The following is an 18,689-nucleotide window of genomic DNA, read 5'->3' on the forward strand; positions in this document are numbered from 1 at the left end:
TTATTATTAACAATTGTTTATTCTTTCTTTATTTTATTCAATAACATGTTCATAACTTTATTAGTTGTAAACTGCTCTATTAGATAAAAAATGTGACTAAAAACATTTTAATCTCCAACAAAGTATACTTTATTGCAGGTTATCCTCATTCCATCCAATCCACTTGACTCTGCAGATGCGTACCAGCGAAAAAACAATATTATTTTGGTATCTTATCCCGCATCTAATGACCCGCTCATTTTTCCCGGGTCTTTTCTGAAAGTAATTATACCTCCATTTCCATTTAAAACACCTTTTTTAACCATACACGCTACGTCTGAACACGGTGTCGGAATCTCGTACTAGTGGACCTTATTCAACCACAAAATTCATGAAATAGATGCGGAAAACGAAGTTGTACATAGACTTTCAGGCATCCGCAACAATAAAGCTCCAGATTTCAATTTTCTAGTAGGTAAAAGTTTCCTGTCCTGTTTACGAATATATGGCTTTACCTCCACCATTTCATTCTCCGATTCACGTGAGTCTTTTTGGGGGCATTGGGTCCATCTCATCAATTCAATGTTTGCGGAAGGGTCCTGGCGGCTTCCTCTCTTCAATTGCTTTCTCATTTAGGATCCATATGTATATATATGTTTGTTTAAAACATGAGTACCAACCAAATTAGCTGTTCAGCTTCTTTACGAATTTTAGCAGCAACTTCTAATGTCTCTGTTACACAGAAGAGAATACATGGATGGGAATTGTAGCAACTTTTAATGCCTCCCAGAAGAATGTATACTGGCTGGATAGCCCTTGTAACATTGGGTTTTGTGTATATTGTGCTTTTTCCCGAGTGGGTATGTCTCGGTCTCGCACAAAATGGAACTAGACCTCCAACTGTGAACGTGGGTGCTCTTGTGGCCTACGATACTATCATTGGAAGAGTGGCTAAGAAGGCGATTGAGTTGGCAGTGGAAGATGTTAATAAGGATAAGACTCTGCTCAATGGAACAAAACTTGTGCTCACCATGATGGACACCAACTGCAGTGCTTTCATGGGGACTTCTGCAGGTATGCTGTGCTCAATTTTTGGTTTTCACAATTGAAGCAATACTAAAATTTATTGCAAATATTGAAATGGAATCATGACTATTTTGATTAAAAAGGAATGTATTTTTGTTTCTTTTTCTCATGACTAAAACTGCAACTCTCTGGTTTCATTGGAAGCACCTACAAACTATGCTAGCAGAAATGGAAAAGCTCGCTTAGATGACTGGCTAAATCAGAAAAAACAACTTTAGAGTAAGAATAGAATTATACTAATGCCAATGAGTTAACTCTAAGATCTCCATAATTTGTATTTTATTTTCTTCCTGACGTATCTAATCAGGTGAAACTAAAGTATATGGTAATTAAGGTTTTTGTCATGTGCGAAAATTGATCTCCGATTAATGACTCACAACTGTGAACTTGGTGATGCATATATGGGATTCATAAAACTTAATAATTCTTGCAATAAAAATGCAAAAGATTGATTTACCCTAAAACCTTCAAAACCACAATTTTGATCCGTATTTAAGTCAAATAGCTAGCTAGGAAACCACAGATAACCAGAATCACTTGCTGCTCCAATTCGAACTATCTAAAAGCCCTTGAAAGCTAGTTAGAATGTGCATACAACTGGAGAAATTGACTCAGCATCACAGAAAAGAACATACTCGGCTTTTAACTTTAACCTTTGCTATGTTTCTGTGTTGTGTGTTCAGTTTAGCTTGTTTGCTTTGTTACTTACTATTAGCTGTTGTTTAACTGATGTTTAGCTGAAATTTTACTGGATATTACAGTGTTTATGGTTGCTTGAACCTGCACTTACTCATTAATCAGAAACATACCCGGCCTTCATATACTGGAGAGCCTCAAATAATGGAGTGAAAACTAGGTGTGGACGCCGATAGAATATTTATGTCAGCCATAATTAAACAAAGTAAATGGAGTAATCACAATTTGGATGCCGGTTTATGCTTCCCTTCAAGACTTTTTCATTTACTGGAACTGAGTCTTTCCTACTCTGTTGAATGTGTAAATACAACTCCAATCTCCGAGAAGCTTTTGATAGGCTTTCATATGCTTTTGCAAAGGTCCTCCCGTGCACCGGAAGCTTCTTATATGAATTTGGGTGCTAAAAGTTGTGACTGTTTCTTCCCTTTCTGTTGGGTCACACATATTAAAGCTGCCGCTTCCTTCAGTCCACATAGACTGCTCCAGTGGTTTAGGAACTGCCACTTCATCTTTAATTCAACATGGTAGTATAGTATCTGTAACTGATTTGCTCTGGTGGTTGTACATTTGTGAAAATTGTTTTTGAAACTGCTAACTGATGACTATCAACGGTTTCAACTGTTTTTGGTAAATCCAGGGTTAGACTTAGACAGGAAACCAAATAACAGAGTAGCCAAAACAAATGCATACATAATATCTGCTGTTTCCTAAATGTACAGATATATGAGGATTTTATCCAGTCAGGAAATAGGGTTCTTGGAAAATTTGAATTTTTATTTGCTTAGGAAATTTCAGAAAGCAGTTTCATGAAACCACTGACTACATGTGTTTGTTAATTTCTAATTTGAGAAAAGCATTAAGAGAGATATTCAACAAAACTATGTAGAAAATTACTTAATGCTAAGCCTATTACTGTAATGCCCATAAAAAATTATCCAAAAAGTTGCAGAAAAATGGTCTAATAGTTTCTTTTGAAAACTTGATATCAGTGTGAAACTGTCAATTGTTTCTTTCTTTTTAATGTCCTCAAGCATGTATTTAAATTGCAAACTTGACTTAACAGAATCCTGTTCATGACAAAGATTCTTCTGGTTTTTGCACTAAGTTCAAAGACTATACACGCTCAGGTTCAGCTCGTGCACTTTGGGATACACAAATCCAAATAAGAATGCTGGTTTAAAAAGGTGCATAATCAGAAGTAAAATTTCTTTCTACCATAATTGCTGTTTTCATTTTATATCTGATATAAGGATAAACAATGAACAATTTATAATGCTATTTTGTGGTTATTACTTACACATGTTCCTACAATGCCATAAGCTCAAAGTTCTTGAGTAATGTATTAGGTTCTTTGTGTTCAAGGTATTTCACTAAGTTACCATATTCGCCCCTTAGCATGCAAATTCGACATTCAATTCGTAGCTAATTCGAAGTCGGTTCCGGTTCTTGTCAAATTCGTCATTTGTCTGATGAATTCCCTGCGGATTCTCTTTTTTGGACCCTGGACGAATTTGGGCGAATGTCGAGCAAATTTTGTAGTTGACGGAAGATCCCAGGAAGAATTGGACGGAATTTGGGTGTGCAACCAAAAAAGTTTGACTTTTTTATGTTTTTATTGTTTTGAAAAGGTGTTTTTATGGTTTAAATATAATTTAATTTATTATCCAACCAATCCAACCCTAAAACATGCCCGCACTTCATATAGTTGTTTATGAACTTATTTGCTGCAGCATAATTTTACATATATATAAAAAAAATATAAAATATAAAATTCTTGTACAGACGAACCCAAAATGAACCCGAACCCAGCCCAAATTTTTTTGATCAAATTTTGAACCCGAATGTTGAACCCGCATCCAAACCAGAATCTGAACCAGCAACTTAGGTATTTGAAGGTCTTGACTCTTGGGGCAATGGTAGTGCTAATTCTCTTTACCGATCATCTCATGCCTAGTCTGAGGATTTGACATCTGCTACAATCTAAAGCGAGTCACTTACCATGTGTTGTCATTGAAGAGCTCAGACTTCTGACCTTCCTTTGCACACAAGTTAGAAAATCATAGATGATCCTGGTCAAAGTGCTTGTCACAATCTTAGGCACCAGGTTTTTGAAATCTTGTGATAAAGATTTACAAGACTCTGAATGAAGAATCATTGTGAAGGCAACATTTGTCATCTCCTTGGTTACTGGAGAGGTCAATAAGAGGGAAATCAAAGGTTATGTTTTAAACTTTGGCTTACTGATCACTTGTGTCCACTTATGTTTTTCAGCATAAGATAGGGCTTTAAGTCTATGAATGCTCAATTACCCATCAACTTTAACTACATAAGACTTGTTAATTGCTTTATTGGCTACTAATGTCATAGAAAAGACTCAAAAGAGTAACTCTAGTTGTGATGAAGTAATAGATCACCCTAGACAAATCTTGATTCAAACATAACCCAGATCACTCAGTATCTAATTGAAAAAGATAATAGAATCATGAAGGTCTATGTGAGAAGGAATTGAATCTGATGGGCGTATTAATAAAATTGAAAACTAACATTGGCTCCACAAACTTTATAAAGATAGAAAGGTGTTTTGGGAGAACAAAATTACTTGATAGAAATTGTGATCTGAAGTACTTCTCAAGTGCAGCTTGATTAAGTTTGAAATCTAGTTTCATAAGGGAAGATTTGATCCTCAAATGAAAAAACAACATTGCAACCAAAGAGCTATTGGCATTGACATAAAAAAAAAATTCTAAAAAATAAAGAAACAACTATAATAGGAATTTATAGTTATCGATTTGGATGGCAGGGTTTCCAACATGGAAAAGGCTCTAAAAGGTATTGCTGATCAGAGCTACAAGATCCTCAAAGCTTCTAATGAGCACATTAAAATTCTCATTGGTAAGCTGGAGGGATCTACTGATAATAGGGCTATTATCCAGATCACGGAAGACAAGGAGGCTCATTCTGACAGCCAGGCGGGTCCTAGAAAAAGAAGCAGAGATAGCACCAAGAGGAAGGCTTCTCCTGCTCCCACAGAGGTATAAGAGATAAAGCAAGTGGCGGAGAAGATGGACAAGCTTGAGCTGGAGGCTGTGGAGCTTCTGAAGTGTGTTGGTTAGTGGTGTGCTGCTGTGCTTTCCCGGTCTTTTTCTGTTCTGGGGTGGGCTGTCTTTTGTAGCTTTGGCCTTTTGTTGCTTTCTTTTCCTTGGCTGGCTTTTTTCTTCTTATGCTGGTCTTTTTTGATTAAGTCCTTTTGTTCCGGTTGGGCTGTAATATCTTTAGCTACTTTTTGTAATAGGGTTTCAGGGCCCTTCAAAACGTGTTTTCATGTAATCAAAAACTATAATAGGAATTTAGATGCAAGGAAAATATTCAAAATTAGCTTAAAACAAAAAATCTTGACTTGAAACTTAAATCCTATGTATTGATTGATTCCAATTACATTACAATCTCATCCTTATAAAGTATTTAAATTTGGAGGTTTAGTTTACATATAAATTTAGGTAGCTTAGCTCAGATTATGTTTCTGTCAGGATCATTTGCATAGATTCTCTTGTGATTGTTCTTATACCTTAAGAGAGTGATAAACTATGGTCATGAATATAACTTGGCTTCCTGTACTCTAGTTTTCAGCTATCAACACTACAAAATTAAAATCATTCTTGCAGTAGGTTATGGCTTGTTGACTCAGATGGTTAACTTAAACCTGCAGTTAGCCATTTCCCTGCATGCAATGAACAATGGCTGAGCACTTAAGATCCGCTTACTGGCATATATGGCTTGTTGACTCAGATGGTTAACTTAAACCTGCAGTTAGCCATTTCCCTGCATGCAATGAACAATGGCCGAGCACTTAAGATCTCCGCTTACTGGCATATTTGCTACCTTACCTGTAGCACATGCAGTTCTTCATCCTTTACATAGCTCCATGCACTAATAATTGTGACAGATCCTATGTATCCACACTTATGCCAAAAAATCACATTCAATTTGATTACAAGAGTATCCAGACAATCTATAGGTATATATTACCCAATTTCACAAAGCATTATTTTTCATTTTCTTTCAATGCATACAGTACCAAGGGTATATATACAAGTGCCTGCATCTAGTGCTCTCTGAACTATTCATAGGACTCGCGGGTAACTAAGAAAATCACTATTCATCTGCTTTAATAACAGTCAAATTATATCTTGAGCAAATAATCATTATAAAGTGTTATAAAAAAGACTCTACTGCCAGGATCACAACCATCAATATAACCATCTCTACGAGAATAAAATATTTCACCAGAAAGATGAACAATATTGAGATGCAAATCAATGAATATATGTCTTGCTTATAGGCAAGGCAGGAGAGAGCCAGCGAAAAATTGACAATCAACTAACCAAAAATGAAATGGACTATTAGTTAATAAATGACACCTAACTAAACTTATGCTCTAATACAAAGGAAAACGAAATACTATGAATCTGAATTCAAAAATCTCAAATAAGCATGAAGAGAATACAAGAACTGATATTGATGGAGTAATCCTATTATATTTGTGAAGTTATCTCGTGGAGTTTTTATCAGAGATTTTTTGTTCTCATGATATTTGCTCTTTATAACTGATTTTGAAAGGGAGTAAACCCTTGTTGATATAATTCTAAGCTAATTTTATCGGCCAATTTTGTTGATCAGATTCTTTCAGCAAATTTCTTGATTACACAAATGAAAAAGTAGAAAAATACCAATATTTCTAACATAGATTAAACAGAAGACCTAAGAAAACTTAAGAAATATAGTTGTCTACATGACCATATCAACATCATCTCCACTCATTACATGTTTTTTTTCCTTCATTCTAGATTCTTATTTGTTTGGTTGTTAAATAATTCCTAATCAAGCTCTTATCATGCATGAAGCTTCTGCCATAATGCTGTATTTTTCAATTTTGCAATTATTGAGTCCACAGATCTTTTAGTGTAACAGAGTCCTTGCTCTTGATTATTCAAACTGATTATAAATAATATCATTTCTGATGTGTTTTTTATTTCCTTTTATTGTTTCAGCTTTGGAGTTGATGAAAACAAACAATGTTGCAATAGTAGGGCCACAATCTTCTGTTATTGCTCATATTGTTTCACATGTAGCGAGTGAACTTCATGTACCAATTCTGTCATTTGGAGCAACAGATCCAACTCTCTCATCTTATCAGTATCCTTATTTTTTTCGTATGGCACATGATGATATGTATGGAATGATGGCAATCACAGCTGTGATTGGCTTCTATGGCTGGAAAGATGTTGTGGTTGTATATATTGATGATGATTATGGGAGAAATGGTATAGCTGCTTTGAATGACGCACTAGAAGATATAAGAGCTAAAATTGTTACCAAAATAGCATTTCGTCCCGGTGTTACTAAAAATGAAATTGGTAGTGCCTTGGTCCAGTTAGCCTTGATGGAGTCAAGGGTATTTGTTGTGCATATGAATCCAGATACAGGACTTGATCTTTTTGACGAGGCATATTACCTTGGAATGTTAAACAGTACCTATGTCTGGATAGCCACAGATTGGCTCTCTTCCCTATTGGACTCTAATGGACTCGATTATGAAACCATGAACACACTCCAAGGAGTCCTTGCTATACGTAGGCATATTCCAATTTCAGGTCTGGAGCATGCTTTTACAGTAAGATGGAATAATATGTACAAAGCTAGGACCGTTGATTTCCGTTTGAATGCATTTGGGCTATATGCTTATGATGCAATCTGGACTATTGCCCGTTCAATTGACACTTTCTTGAGTGGAGGAGGAAATGTCTCTTTTACAGGCTATCCTTGGATCTCCAATAGCAGTGGAAGCAAAACGGATCTAGCAAAGTTACAGGTTTTCACAGGAGGTTCACAGCTGCGGAATATGTTGCTGCGAACTAATTTCACTGGCTTAACTGGTCCTGTGAAATTTGATGTAACTGGAAATTTGGTTGATACTACCTTTCAGATTATCAATATAGTTGGAACAGGATTTCGCAAGGTAAGTTATTGGGCAAATCAGTCAGGCTTGTCAGTTACCCCTCCAGACATTAGAATTGCCAAGCCACGCAACCAGCAGACTGTGGGTCAGAAAATGGTTGATGTAGTATGGCCAGGTCAAAATAAACTAACACCACGTGGGTGGGTATTTCCCAATAATGGAAAGCACCTTTTGATTGCTGTGCCCAGAAAGGCTGGATTTGAAGAACTTGTGCATATAGTGGAAGGTACCAACATGATGAAGGGTTTTGTTATTGATGTATTTCTTGCTGCAGTGGCCTTGTTACCATATGCATTCCCATACCAATTTGAACCTTTTGGAGATGGGAAATCAAACCCAAATTATGATCAACTTGTGCAGCAAGTTGCCTCAAAGGTTGGTAGATACAACTGTTGGCCTCATATTCGCTAGTATGCTTTAATATAAACACTTACAGTTTATAGTAATCATATAATTCTTGCCTTTCTTTCTTTGTGTGCATCAAAATTAATTTGCATACTCATAGTAGGAGTATCTATTTATAATTGGAGTGTTGTAGAAATTTGATGCAGCAGTTGGGGACATCTTAATTGTGACCAATCGGTCAAAGATTGTGGACTTTACTCAGCCTTACATAGAAGCAGGGCTGGCTGTGGTGACTCCTCTCCGGGAGGTCAATCCCAGTGGCACATGGGCTTTTCTGCAGCCATTCACAATAGAAATGTGGTGTACAACTGCTGCATTCTTTCTTGTCATAGGAGCTGTTGTATGGATTTTGGAGCATAAATCAAACCCTGAGTTTCGAGGACATCCAAAGAAGCAAGCCCTTACTATTCTTTGGTATGCGAGATTTCTCACATTTTTCTCTTAATAGGAAGCTTCTTAATCCATATGATTCAGAAGTTTCATGTATATCCTCAAGAATTTAATTTCTTTTACTGGTTAGCCTTAAAATTTCTACTTTTGTAAAGGAAAATATAATATTTTAGAATAAACCCTAAAACCTTGACCTAAGACATCTGGCAATCAAACAGATTACTAATAACATTTTTTATGGAAGCAGAAATGAACAACTTAGGTGAATAGAGATTGGTATTCTCATTACCTATCCATAAGAAAAATATACATTATTATAGCCTCTTAGATGAACGATTCACAATGATGAGTCTTTCTGAGAAATTGAGTTAATTTCAATGAAGAGAGGAGCTGTCTCTACAAGCAAAGGAGCTGATTTATCTATAACTCATTACATTTAGAGCAGGTGATGAAGCTAGGAGAGAGTTGTTATCAAAGAGGAGACTGATGTTCTTGATAGCGACATCTAGATCTCCAGGTTGAGAGGAAAAAAACATGAGATGTCTTGTGAGTGTTCACCCCATTGTGGTGGATGTTATAGGCATACATGGACTTGTTAAAGGGAGACATCATGATCTCTATAAAAGGTGGAGGAGGAATCTTTGTAGTTGTCTGTACAATATCTATGATTGCAAAGATTTAAAGAAAATATCACAAATAAATAAGGTTCAAATGGATGTCCAAATAATTGTTTTGAGTATGGTCTAGTCAATAAAGGGACTCAATTTTCTTTGTGATGTAATATGTCATTGAAAACAATAGGATAAATTGTCTCTACATTCTACTCTTAGTCTTGCCTTATTCATTTTTTTGCTTAAAATTACTTAGCTTAGGAATGTGTCCATAAATATAGGGTCGAAGATATTGTTTGCATTGATTCTTAATCGTTTCTCACTAATGCTTATAGTTTTGGTGATTCAATGTGCCAATAAAGGGTTGAAGTTAAAATTAGAAAACACAATGGACCCCACTTGCTTGCCCCTCCTTCCCTCTTAGTTGTCTGCTCCCTCCATCTCCCCTCACTCGCACACACAGAAAATATGAACTTCAACTTAATTCAATAAAACATGGCCCACTTTTAGTAATTTACACTTTGTAGAATAGTGCCCTTACATATGCCTCAATCATGAGATTATAGCTCAGCAGTGGTTTTACACAATTCCAGAAAAAAATGCTAGAGGATAGCTAAAATCCTAAGTTACCGATGCTGATTCTGATGTTGATGCGGGTGTGGGGTGCTGATGCGTGGAATTTTTTTTTGGCGGATTTTGGATGCGTTTGGGTGCGTCCATATATATATATATATATATATATATGTACTAAAATTTATGTATGCAAAGAAATGCAAGAAATATACAAAAATAAACCATTCCATAGCATGATGCTTCACCATTGATAGTTCAACTTCAAATTCACTAATCAAATTCAGTCATTCAGAATCATAAAGATTCTCAAAAAATCCATATTCTCATCATCATCAATTAAATACATGCTAAAATTGACATCTAAAAGGCGTTTTGGCTGCAGGTGCTTTCTATATGGGCCTGGATGCTTCCCGGATTCTCCTAGGAAGCACATCCTGGACCTGTGAATTCTTGCTGGATGCGCTGCAGTGCATCCACCAAGAACCCACAGTCCCAGGATGCGCTTTCAGGGAGAATCCGTGCAGCATCCTAATGCACCCAAGCATCCGGACGCATCAGAACCAGCATCTGGCCATTTCAGTAGAGAATAGGTAAATAAGCTAAAATCTATTATAGATCTTTAGTTATGCTTCGTAGAAGTTCTCTCCTCATGGGAGAGATAAAGATTGGTTTGGTGGTGCCTAAGTGGATGTGGTGTTTGGGTGTCATTGACATGGTGCTGATGTAGCAGGTACAGGTGGGGCTGATTCTGCAAAGCCTCTACATAGGGCTGATTGGGTAGGTTTTGTTAACATGCTACATTGAGGTGTCTTGTTCAGGTATCACTTGATTGTTGATTGGGGATGGGTGGGGTGCTTTGCTTATGTAAGTTTTGGTGTGCTGCAGTGCTGTACAAGGGTACTAAACTTTTCTCAATATAATTTTCTTTCATTTGTTTTCTCCTTGCACAACCCTTTGAAAAATGTGCTAATAGAATTGAAAAAATGGGGGATCTAGAAGTAATATTTGACTCAGACAACTTGACATGCAATTCTTAGGCTCTTGACTACTCTAGATAAAATAACGAGCTTCTTGTTGCTCCAACATGCTTTTGTAAAAGGTGACCTGTAAAAATAAGTAACTTGCTACCTTCAAACTTGATAGCTGCCCGCTCGTTGTTCAAATTGGAAAACACAGGCAAAACGTACAAAACTAACGTTCTTCATTGTGCTAGTGCAAAACGCAAGCTTGTTCTACCATTAACCTAGAATAAAATACTTCCATAATACCCTTCCCAAAAGATGAAATCCTCTTTGAAGAAATTTAAAAATAAATGAGAAACAAAGTTAATCGAGTACCCAAATGAACCCTAATTTCATTTAGGATTTTACAATCAACCCTAAAGCCTTTACTCAAGACCTATGCATATCAAACTAATTATTACCATCTTTGCAAGTTAAATAGAAATTGACATTTTGATTGAGAGGAAGCCAAAGTGCTGAAACGCTTCCAAATGCTAAATCTAAAAGGAGAGATGATGCTGAAATTTATCACAAACCCCTAAGCTATTGCAAACTAAATAAACACACATAGAAAATCGATTAAACACATAAACACTAGATATATGTGGGAAAAACCTTCCGGTAAAAAACCCACCACTCCAAAGCTGGACCTAATTGTATTATCAGCAACAACAGTTACAATGCACTCTCTAGAGCCAAAGCTGTTTAAGAGTAATCAGTTGTGATATCTAAATCCAAAATAATTTCGGCAGCATAACAACGCTCTTCAAATCTATGTCACATAATTTTTTATAAACAATGCCTTGTATTTATAGAGTTTTTCATACAAAAGGAAACAATTTCTAAAGCATCTACATTCAATGCATTTACAACTTATTTTAGAAACTTCCTTTATGCACAACTTTTGCCTTAAAAACAAAGCAAAGAGAATCAAATCAATAGAAAAAGAAACTTTTTGTTATTTTGCTCCAAGTCCATCCTTGTGGAAGATCTTAGATTTCGTCTTTATTTAGCATCTTTCTAAAAAGAATAAATAAAATAGAAAATCATGATAAGGCTGAGTCACCTTATCCTAACAATCTCCCACTTGACGAAGACCTTAAAGGAGTTACTGTATCACAACATAGGCCCCAAGACCCATAAAGCCAATAAACCATTTGAACTTCTCAGTATTTACTGGCTTTGTCAATGCATCTGCATCATTCTCCAAAGTAGCTGTTGGAGTTCTTACTGGTAAGGAACATTTCAGGTGGGTTTAAACCTAATACCAGGTAGTATAAGACAGGGACAAGCCTAAGGATCAGCTAAATGCTATATTCGGCAGGGCTAAAACTTAGTTCTGGGCCAACATTAACAGAGTCATCATGACTCACTTTACGTTAGGCTTTGTAGGGCCAAGGCAGGCAAACCTTAGGGATTGATCTTACTAATTTGATACTCTTCTCTTCAAGAAACTATCCCTTATAGTAGAAATGGTCAATGTTCTTCTATGATTTGCTGATAAACTTCTTGATCACAGTAGCCAACTATAATCAAAAGGAAAGGAAAAACAAATAAGTAACGACCAACACTTCTAGTTCATCATTACATAAAAATGGTAAATTGATTTGCGTGCTTGTTATGTATATTTTGCAATTAGATGAATCATCAACTTGTTCTTGAATTTAATTGACCAGTGTCTTATCCATCAATATATAGAGTCAAAACCAACAAACTTGGACCTATTTAATCAACTTGTAATTAAATTTGTCAATAGTGTGCTTTGAATTTCACTCGTACCATATCCTTCTTATAAACCCTAAACCCTATCAATTACAGAGAGTGATTATTTAATTCTTTGAATCAGTAGCAATCAGTAAGAGATATATAATTTATATGAATTGCATTAAACTGAATGAAACTTGTTCATTTCAATCTTAAGATTATAGATATATAAGAAAGGAGACAAAACTCAAAGGCATAGATATATAGAGAATTTTCTTCTTGTATTGATTTCCTTTGAAAATGCTTATAATACTCCCAGAGACTCGAAAATAACTCAGAACTTGACCACTGATATTCGATGTTCACTGTATATATTCAAGTATACAAAAATTGATTACATTCATATAGTTACAGAAAAAATGGATAGACTATAAAAAGGACATAAGAAAATAGGAAAATTCTACAGATAGCCAACTTCTACTGAGTCTACTCCACATCCTAGAAATCCTTATATAAGATTGCAACATGCTATAGATGGGAGGACACATGTCAAAATTTGGATCAATACAAAATGTGGCAAGCAATAAACAAAAAGATATGCAAGACATTCCTCAGCGTTCGATCCAAAAGAGGAAGTAGTTGAAAAAGTCAGCAGGTGAAAATTTATGTCATGCTCTTTTGATTACTCCCCTTTGTCTTTTATTGTCTTCAGCAAAAATATCTTAGCTACCTCCTGCCGGCTTTGATCTCTCCCACTGCTTCCCAAATGTGGATCTCCCTTTTGGTGGGCCACTCTGTAGTTCTGACCTCTTCTAGGTCCTATGTGGCTTTAGTCCCCCTGGCATTTGTAATGGTTTTAGACTCAATAGAAAATTTGTTAAAGTCTATTTCTGCTCTGAATAGGGAGTCAATTAACTTATTATAAGGTGTATCAGAGCTGTCTTCAAAAATTGCCGCAGTGGCCTCTTGAGGCAAAATGGCACCAAAGGAATTAGACCATTCCTGCCAATCCCTCACTGTATTAGTGGCATCCAAAATTGGTGGTATGTAGAGCTGAATTCCCTGTGATAAAACTTTTATCTTCCCCTATATGAATTGCAATTTGCTAGTGAAGAAGCCAATTAGTTCTTTGACTACATCTAAGCGCTCCTTTACTGTGATTATCTTATCAGGCAAATTTGGCTTTTTAGCCATCAGTACAATAAGCCTCTCTAAGAACTGTATATATGGCCCCTATAGATTGAATGTGGGTGATAGCCATGAAAGTTCCTCATTGCAGAATTGCTCAGCACTTTGTAAAGCAACATAAAAACTATGAGCCTGTTGTGATATACTCTTTAGAGTTTCAACCTTGTGGCTCATCAAACTCTTAAGGATAACTGTCCTTACCTCATCTCCTTGCTGAGTAGGTGGAGCATCAATGCTCATTCTCCTTGGTTCTGCTGTATCCTTTGCCTCCAACCCATATGTTTGTGTTGGGGCCTCAGTTGTGTCCTTAGCTGGTTGCTCTTGATTTTTTTGTTCTTGGCTCTACTCTGCAGTAACCACTTGCTCTGCGTTTACAAGTTGCTCTCTAAGAGACGCAACCTCAGCCTCTAGTGCTTGGACCTTATCTTCAAGCTCCTGAATTTTCTCCTTATAGACATGGCTTTTCCTAAGCTCATCCTCATAGAGCTTTCTCACATCAATGTAATCATGTACAGACTTGGCAAGTCTAGTCTCAATCTCCTCTACCTTGGCCTCATTCATGAATGAAAAACGCTTCATGGCCTTTGAGATTTCCTTACCAGAGGTGCCTTGCAAAGTCCACACAATCATGTTACCCTCATCTGTGCTCTGCACATCCATCAACTTAGGCTTATTTGATGATGGAGCCATGCTCCAAACTGCCATAGATTTGGTGTCAATGTTGAATCCTGTTCCTCTCTGCAGTCCATCAGCACCATATGCCTCATATGAGATGGCATTTTCTTGTCTCCTTATCTGATCAAGCATAAATGCTTGCTCCAAATCCCATCTGGGTACCAACAACATACCACTCCTTTGCACAAGGTCTCTTGCCTCCTCTAGAGTCATGATTTCACTCTCAGGATCATAAGCCTGTAGCTTTTATTGACCATAAACAATTGCCACATGAATTCAATGATAGCCAATCTGGGAGGGATGAATTTTGGCAATATGTGGGGTGGCTGGGGACAACCATACAATCTCATCAGAGAAAAGGTTGGAAATAGGAAGAGATCTCCCCAATTATGATTTAATCTCTTACTTTGTGGGAGCAGGGTAGGTCTCAATAAACTCTTTAGGATGTCAGATGCCCTAAAGTATCCTGGGTCTAACATTTTCCTAATAACAGTGCTGAGATTATTGAATGAAGACACAAAATCAGAAAAATGGTATGAACTACCCATACTCGTGTCCATAGCTAAACTGGGAGCTCTCCATTTGCATTAGTGGTATGATCAATGAAATTAGGGCTTATGTACCCCACATTTTTGTACAAGATGAGGTGTATTAGCAGTGAGTAGTGATGAAACTTGAAAATTTTCATCTCTCCACTCTGAGCCAAGGCAATGTTTTCCTTCATCAACACCAAAATATGCTCAACCTAATCATACTCCCCTCCATAGTATGAATCTTGCACATCTCTGTCTATGATAAACTCTGCTTCGAACACCAAATTTGTTCTATCTTTCCCAACCCCCATGTGGACGCCATATACTATTTTTACAAAGTAATTTTTAAACTTGTCCAAAGACATCATTTTATCCACCTTCTTAGGGTAATCACCAACACTCTTTAAGTCCATAGGGATATGTTGTCGCATAGATTTCCTTGTATAAGCTTTTCTATTTCTTTCAAATTTCTTCTGCAGATCCTCCAAGTCTACAGGTTGGCCCATGGCTCCATCCAATCCAAAAGCTTCAATGAATGAGGCTCGATCCAGAGTACAAAGTATGGTTCCATCTCTCATAATGCCAGGTTCTTCTTCCATGGATTACACATCGGGATCTTCTTCTCCCTGTTATGATAAAAATATTTGAATAGCTCAGAACCCGTGACTCCAGGGCATGTAGCATCTCTGCATAGAGCATATGGGTCCACAAAAGCATGGTCATTTGTAGCATTAGCGTTTGAGGATCCTGGGAAAAGCTTAATCCATTCTTCCACAAACCTATTAGGTTTTCTTTGTCTTGTCTTCCCTCCCTTGGAAGTTAAAGTTTCTACAACCTCCATGTCTAATGCTCGAATTTCTTCTACCTCTTTATTAGACATCTTGAATGTATGTTGGTAAACACTGTATAAACTTTGTCCTTAGGTGCTGAAAACAATTATCTGCACAAACTGAAAACTTTGCAATTGCTTAGATTTTTTTCTCTTTGTGAATGGTAAACTGTAACTGATCAATGGAATGTCTTTATAGCTCGATGTACATTATCAACATTCATCGTTCCATTGATTCTCAGCATGCTTGAGCCATAAAATCAGCTTATTCTGTTATTTTAGGGGAGCGTCGCCATTATTATCCAGCAATGCACTTTTTGTACCATACTCAAATCTCATCGGTCGAGAAGTCCGTTGTCGTTTCCAGCTTAGAAAAGTGAATAGCACACTTCATGTCAACCTAGGGTTTACGATCTTACAATCGTCACAGAAGTCAAACCCTTCGTAACATCTTAGACGAGGATCAAGGGCCCTACGATCTTACGATCGTCACTTGAAGAAGGAGATCTCTCATATTATCTTATGATTGAAAGAGAGGCTCTATGATCTTACGATACCTTGAAAACAAAACCTTATTGCATAGTCGTAAATCATGGAAAAAATCCTTACAATCTCACGATACACTAGTTATCGTAACATTAGAGCTGACCGTTAAATCCTTTACGATCTCATGACAGGTGGTTTACATTGAACAACGTAGCATCTTACTTCAAACTTACTTCAAACTATCTTGCCTTACGATCTTACGATCGCAGTTTATCTATGCACTTCATAACTTCGGCAGTTACCTTTCAAACTCTTATGATACTACGAGAAAATGTTACCTTCCTTTACCGTTATTTACCTTACGCTCATAAGTCACTCGTAGCATCGTAAGTCAAAAATATCTTCCTTACGACCTTACGATACCATTGCTTCGTAAATCATAGCACCTTCAATCCCACTTTCCGATCTTACGGCTGCCTACATAATGAATGCGATGTGTCCTCCTGCCAAGTGGCTTTGTCGCATTGTTTAAACGTTACACAATTTCCTTTTGCGAGAAAATGACACTCGTTGATCAACACATGATCAATGGTATTAATGAGATCGTAAAACCTTTATCCACTTCAGCAGATTCAACCAATTAGAAACCTTTAAGTACGCTGACACGTTCTGACACATTTCAACTTTGTGGCCCAAGGCTGACCCATACGATCTTATGATCGTCCCTTTTTTGTGCCATCTAACACTTCAAAGTTTTCATCCACGACCTTACGTCCAGGGCTTAGCATAACATTTTAAAGCTTTACGAAGACCTTCCCAATGTCTCAATCACCTCCTTGTCGTAGGATCGGAAAACCTAAAATGCTCCCTTGTGTTTCACACTTATACGATCCTACGCCAAATTGGTTGTCGCATGGTCGTAACCCTTCCCAATTGTCTTTACGATCCCCCAATCACTTATTTGTCGTAACATCACACACTGGGCTTAGAACCTCTTCAAAATGACCTACGATCATATGATACAAAGGGAATTGTGAGATTGGGCACTTTATCTTTTTCATTTGCGATACTATGACACATGCATATCTTAAGATTGGGGAACTAAAAACACCACTATACGATTCTCCACTAATCCTTTTGTCATAACGTTGTAAGAGACGATTTAAAAGACAAACAAACTCCTGCTTAGATATAAAACCTAGGGTAAGGGCCAAACTTTGATTTTTATGAAATTTCTCGTGGGATAGGATGAAAACACAACCCTAGGGCATTATTTTTCACACTAGGGCAAATGAAAATATAACTGGGTCAGGGCAAAATTATTATGTTAGGGCCATCCTCTGAAAATGAAAACAAATAAAACATGAACCCTAACATCACAACACTCTTTTTTGAAACATTTTCACCACAAAATTTGCAAATTTAGTCTAGTGAAAATAAGGGCTATCAGTATCAACCTTTTCCAACTTCACCTTTCCATCTTCCACCATATAACGAACAAAATGATACTGTATTCAATATGCTTTGTTCTAGCATGGAAAGTAGCATTCTTTGCTAAACAAATAGCCCTATGGCTGTCACAACAGATAGTAATTTGTCTTGCATCAAAACCAATATCATAACACAATCTCTTTAGTCGAATGGTCTCTTTAGAAGTATGAGTAGCTGCCATGTACTTTGAATCCGTAGTGGACAAAGCAACTATAACTTGCTGCTTGCTCATCCAACTAATTGCACCACCAAACATTATGAAAACAGATCCACTAGTGGATCTATTGTTGTCAACGTCTCCTGCCCAATTTGAATCCACCTATCCACGAATGCAAGCAGAATGTCAAGATACGATAGGATTACTATGATAATATAAGCAATACTCAGATGTGCCCCTTAGATATTTGAACATTCTCTTAATTGCATCCCAATGCACCCTTCGAGGATTGGCCATATCTTGACCGAGGACTCCCACCGCTTTGGCAATGTATGGCCTCATACTGTAAATATTCTTCAAATCCTTTGAATCAGACTTCTATTTCCTTCCTTGATTGCTGACAATGATCTTCTAATAATTTGAATACTGATGAAGTTGACACTTATAATTCTGATCAGAGAATTATATATTTCTGCAATAGATCAGTATGATATTGCTTGAGGAAACTGCCTTAAATGTGAAATGTTTGCAGAACATTGAACTTCTCTAATGTCGATACAAGAAAGAATAGTCGACTTTGATCTGATATTAAAGAGAATATCTCTGCACTATAAATTGGTGGGTAATGATGCTTGGAGGAGCAGACTGAATTATGTTTTGTGTGTCCTTCAAAACTGCACCACTATCCCTCTAAATATCTAGACTAGGAGATGTGACCCTTAAAGAGCATGTCTCTTCCCTAAGTCGGCTTGTATCACTCCTAAAACCAGTGATATGCAAACTAATCCATCATTAGTTAGTGACTAACACATTGTGTTAGATTCACTTGTTTAATATTAAATAATTCTTGAAAGTCGCCGCCTAGAAGA

General features: G+C 36.8%; 1 protein-coding gene across 2 annotated transcripts in view; it reads left to right on the forward strand.

Annotated features, from left to right (window-relative positions):
- Positions 1–370: 370 nt before the first annotated feature.
- The window catches only part of LOC149541057 (glutamate receptor 3.3-like), a 35,320-nt gene continuing 17,001 nt past the window's right edge, over positions 371–18,689 (forward strand). Inside the window, exons 1-4 of one of the 2 annotated variants that reach the window (XM_089802050.1) lie at positions 995–1,053; positions 2,889–2,945; positions 6,810–8,152; positions 8,316–8,596. In XM_089802050.1, the coding sequence (XP_089658176.1) occupies positions 6,821–8,152; positions 8,316–8,596 (1,613 nt within the window). In that variant the 5' untranslated portion in view covers positions 995–1,053; positions 2,889–2,945; positions 6,810–6,820. Of the gene's footprint in view, positions 1,054–2,888; positions 2,946–6,809; positions 8,153–8,315; positions 8,597–18,689 lie in introns of both variants that reach the window. The other variant, XM_089802048.1, reaches the window with a different exon arrangement.

This window comes from Cupressus sempervirens, chromosome 9, assembly GCF_028749045.1.
Source record: "Cupressus sempervirens isolate cs-2001-9-10 chromosome 9, ASM2874904v1, whole genome shotgun sequence".
NCBI lineage: Eukaryota > Viridiplantae > Streptophyta > Pinopsida > Cupressales > Cupressaceae > Cupressus > Cupressus sempervirens.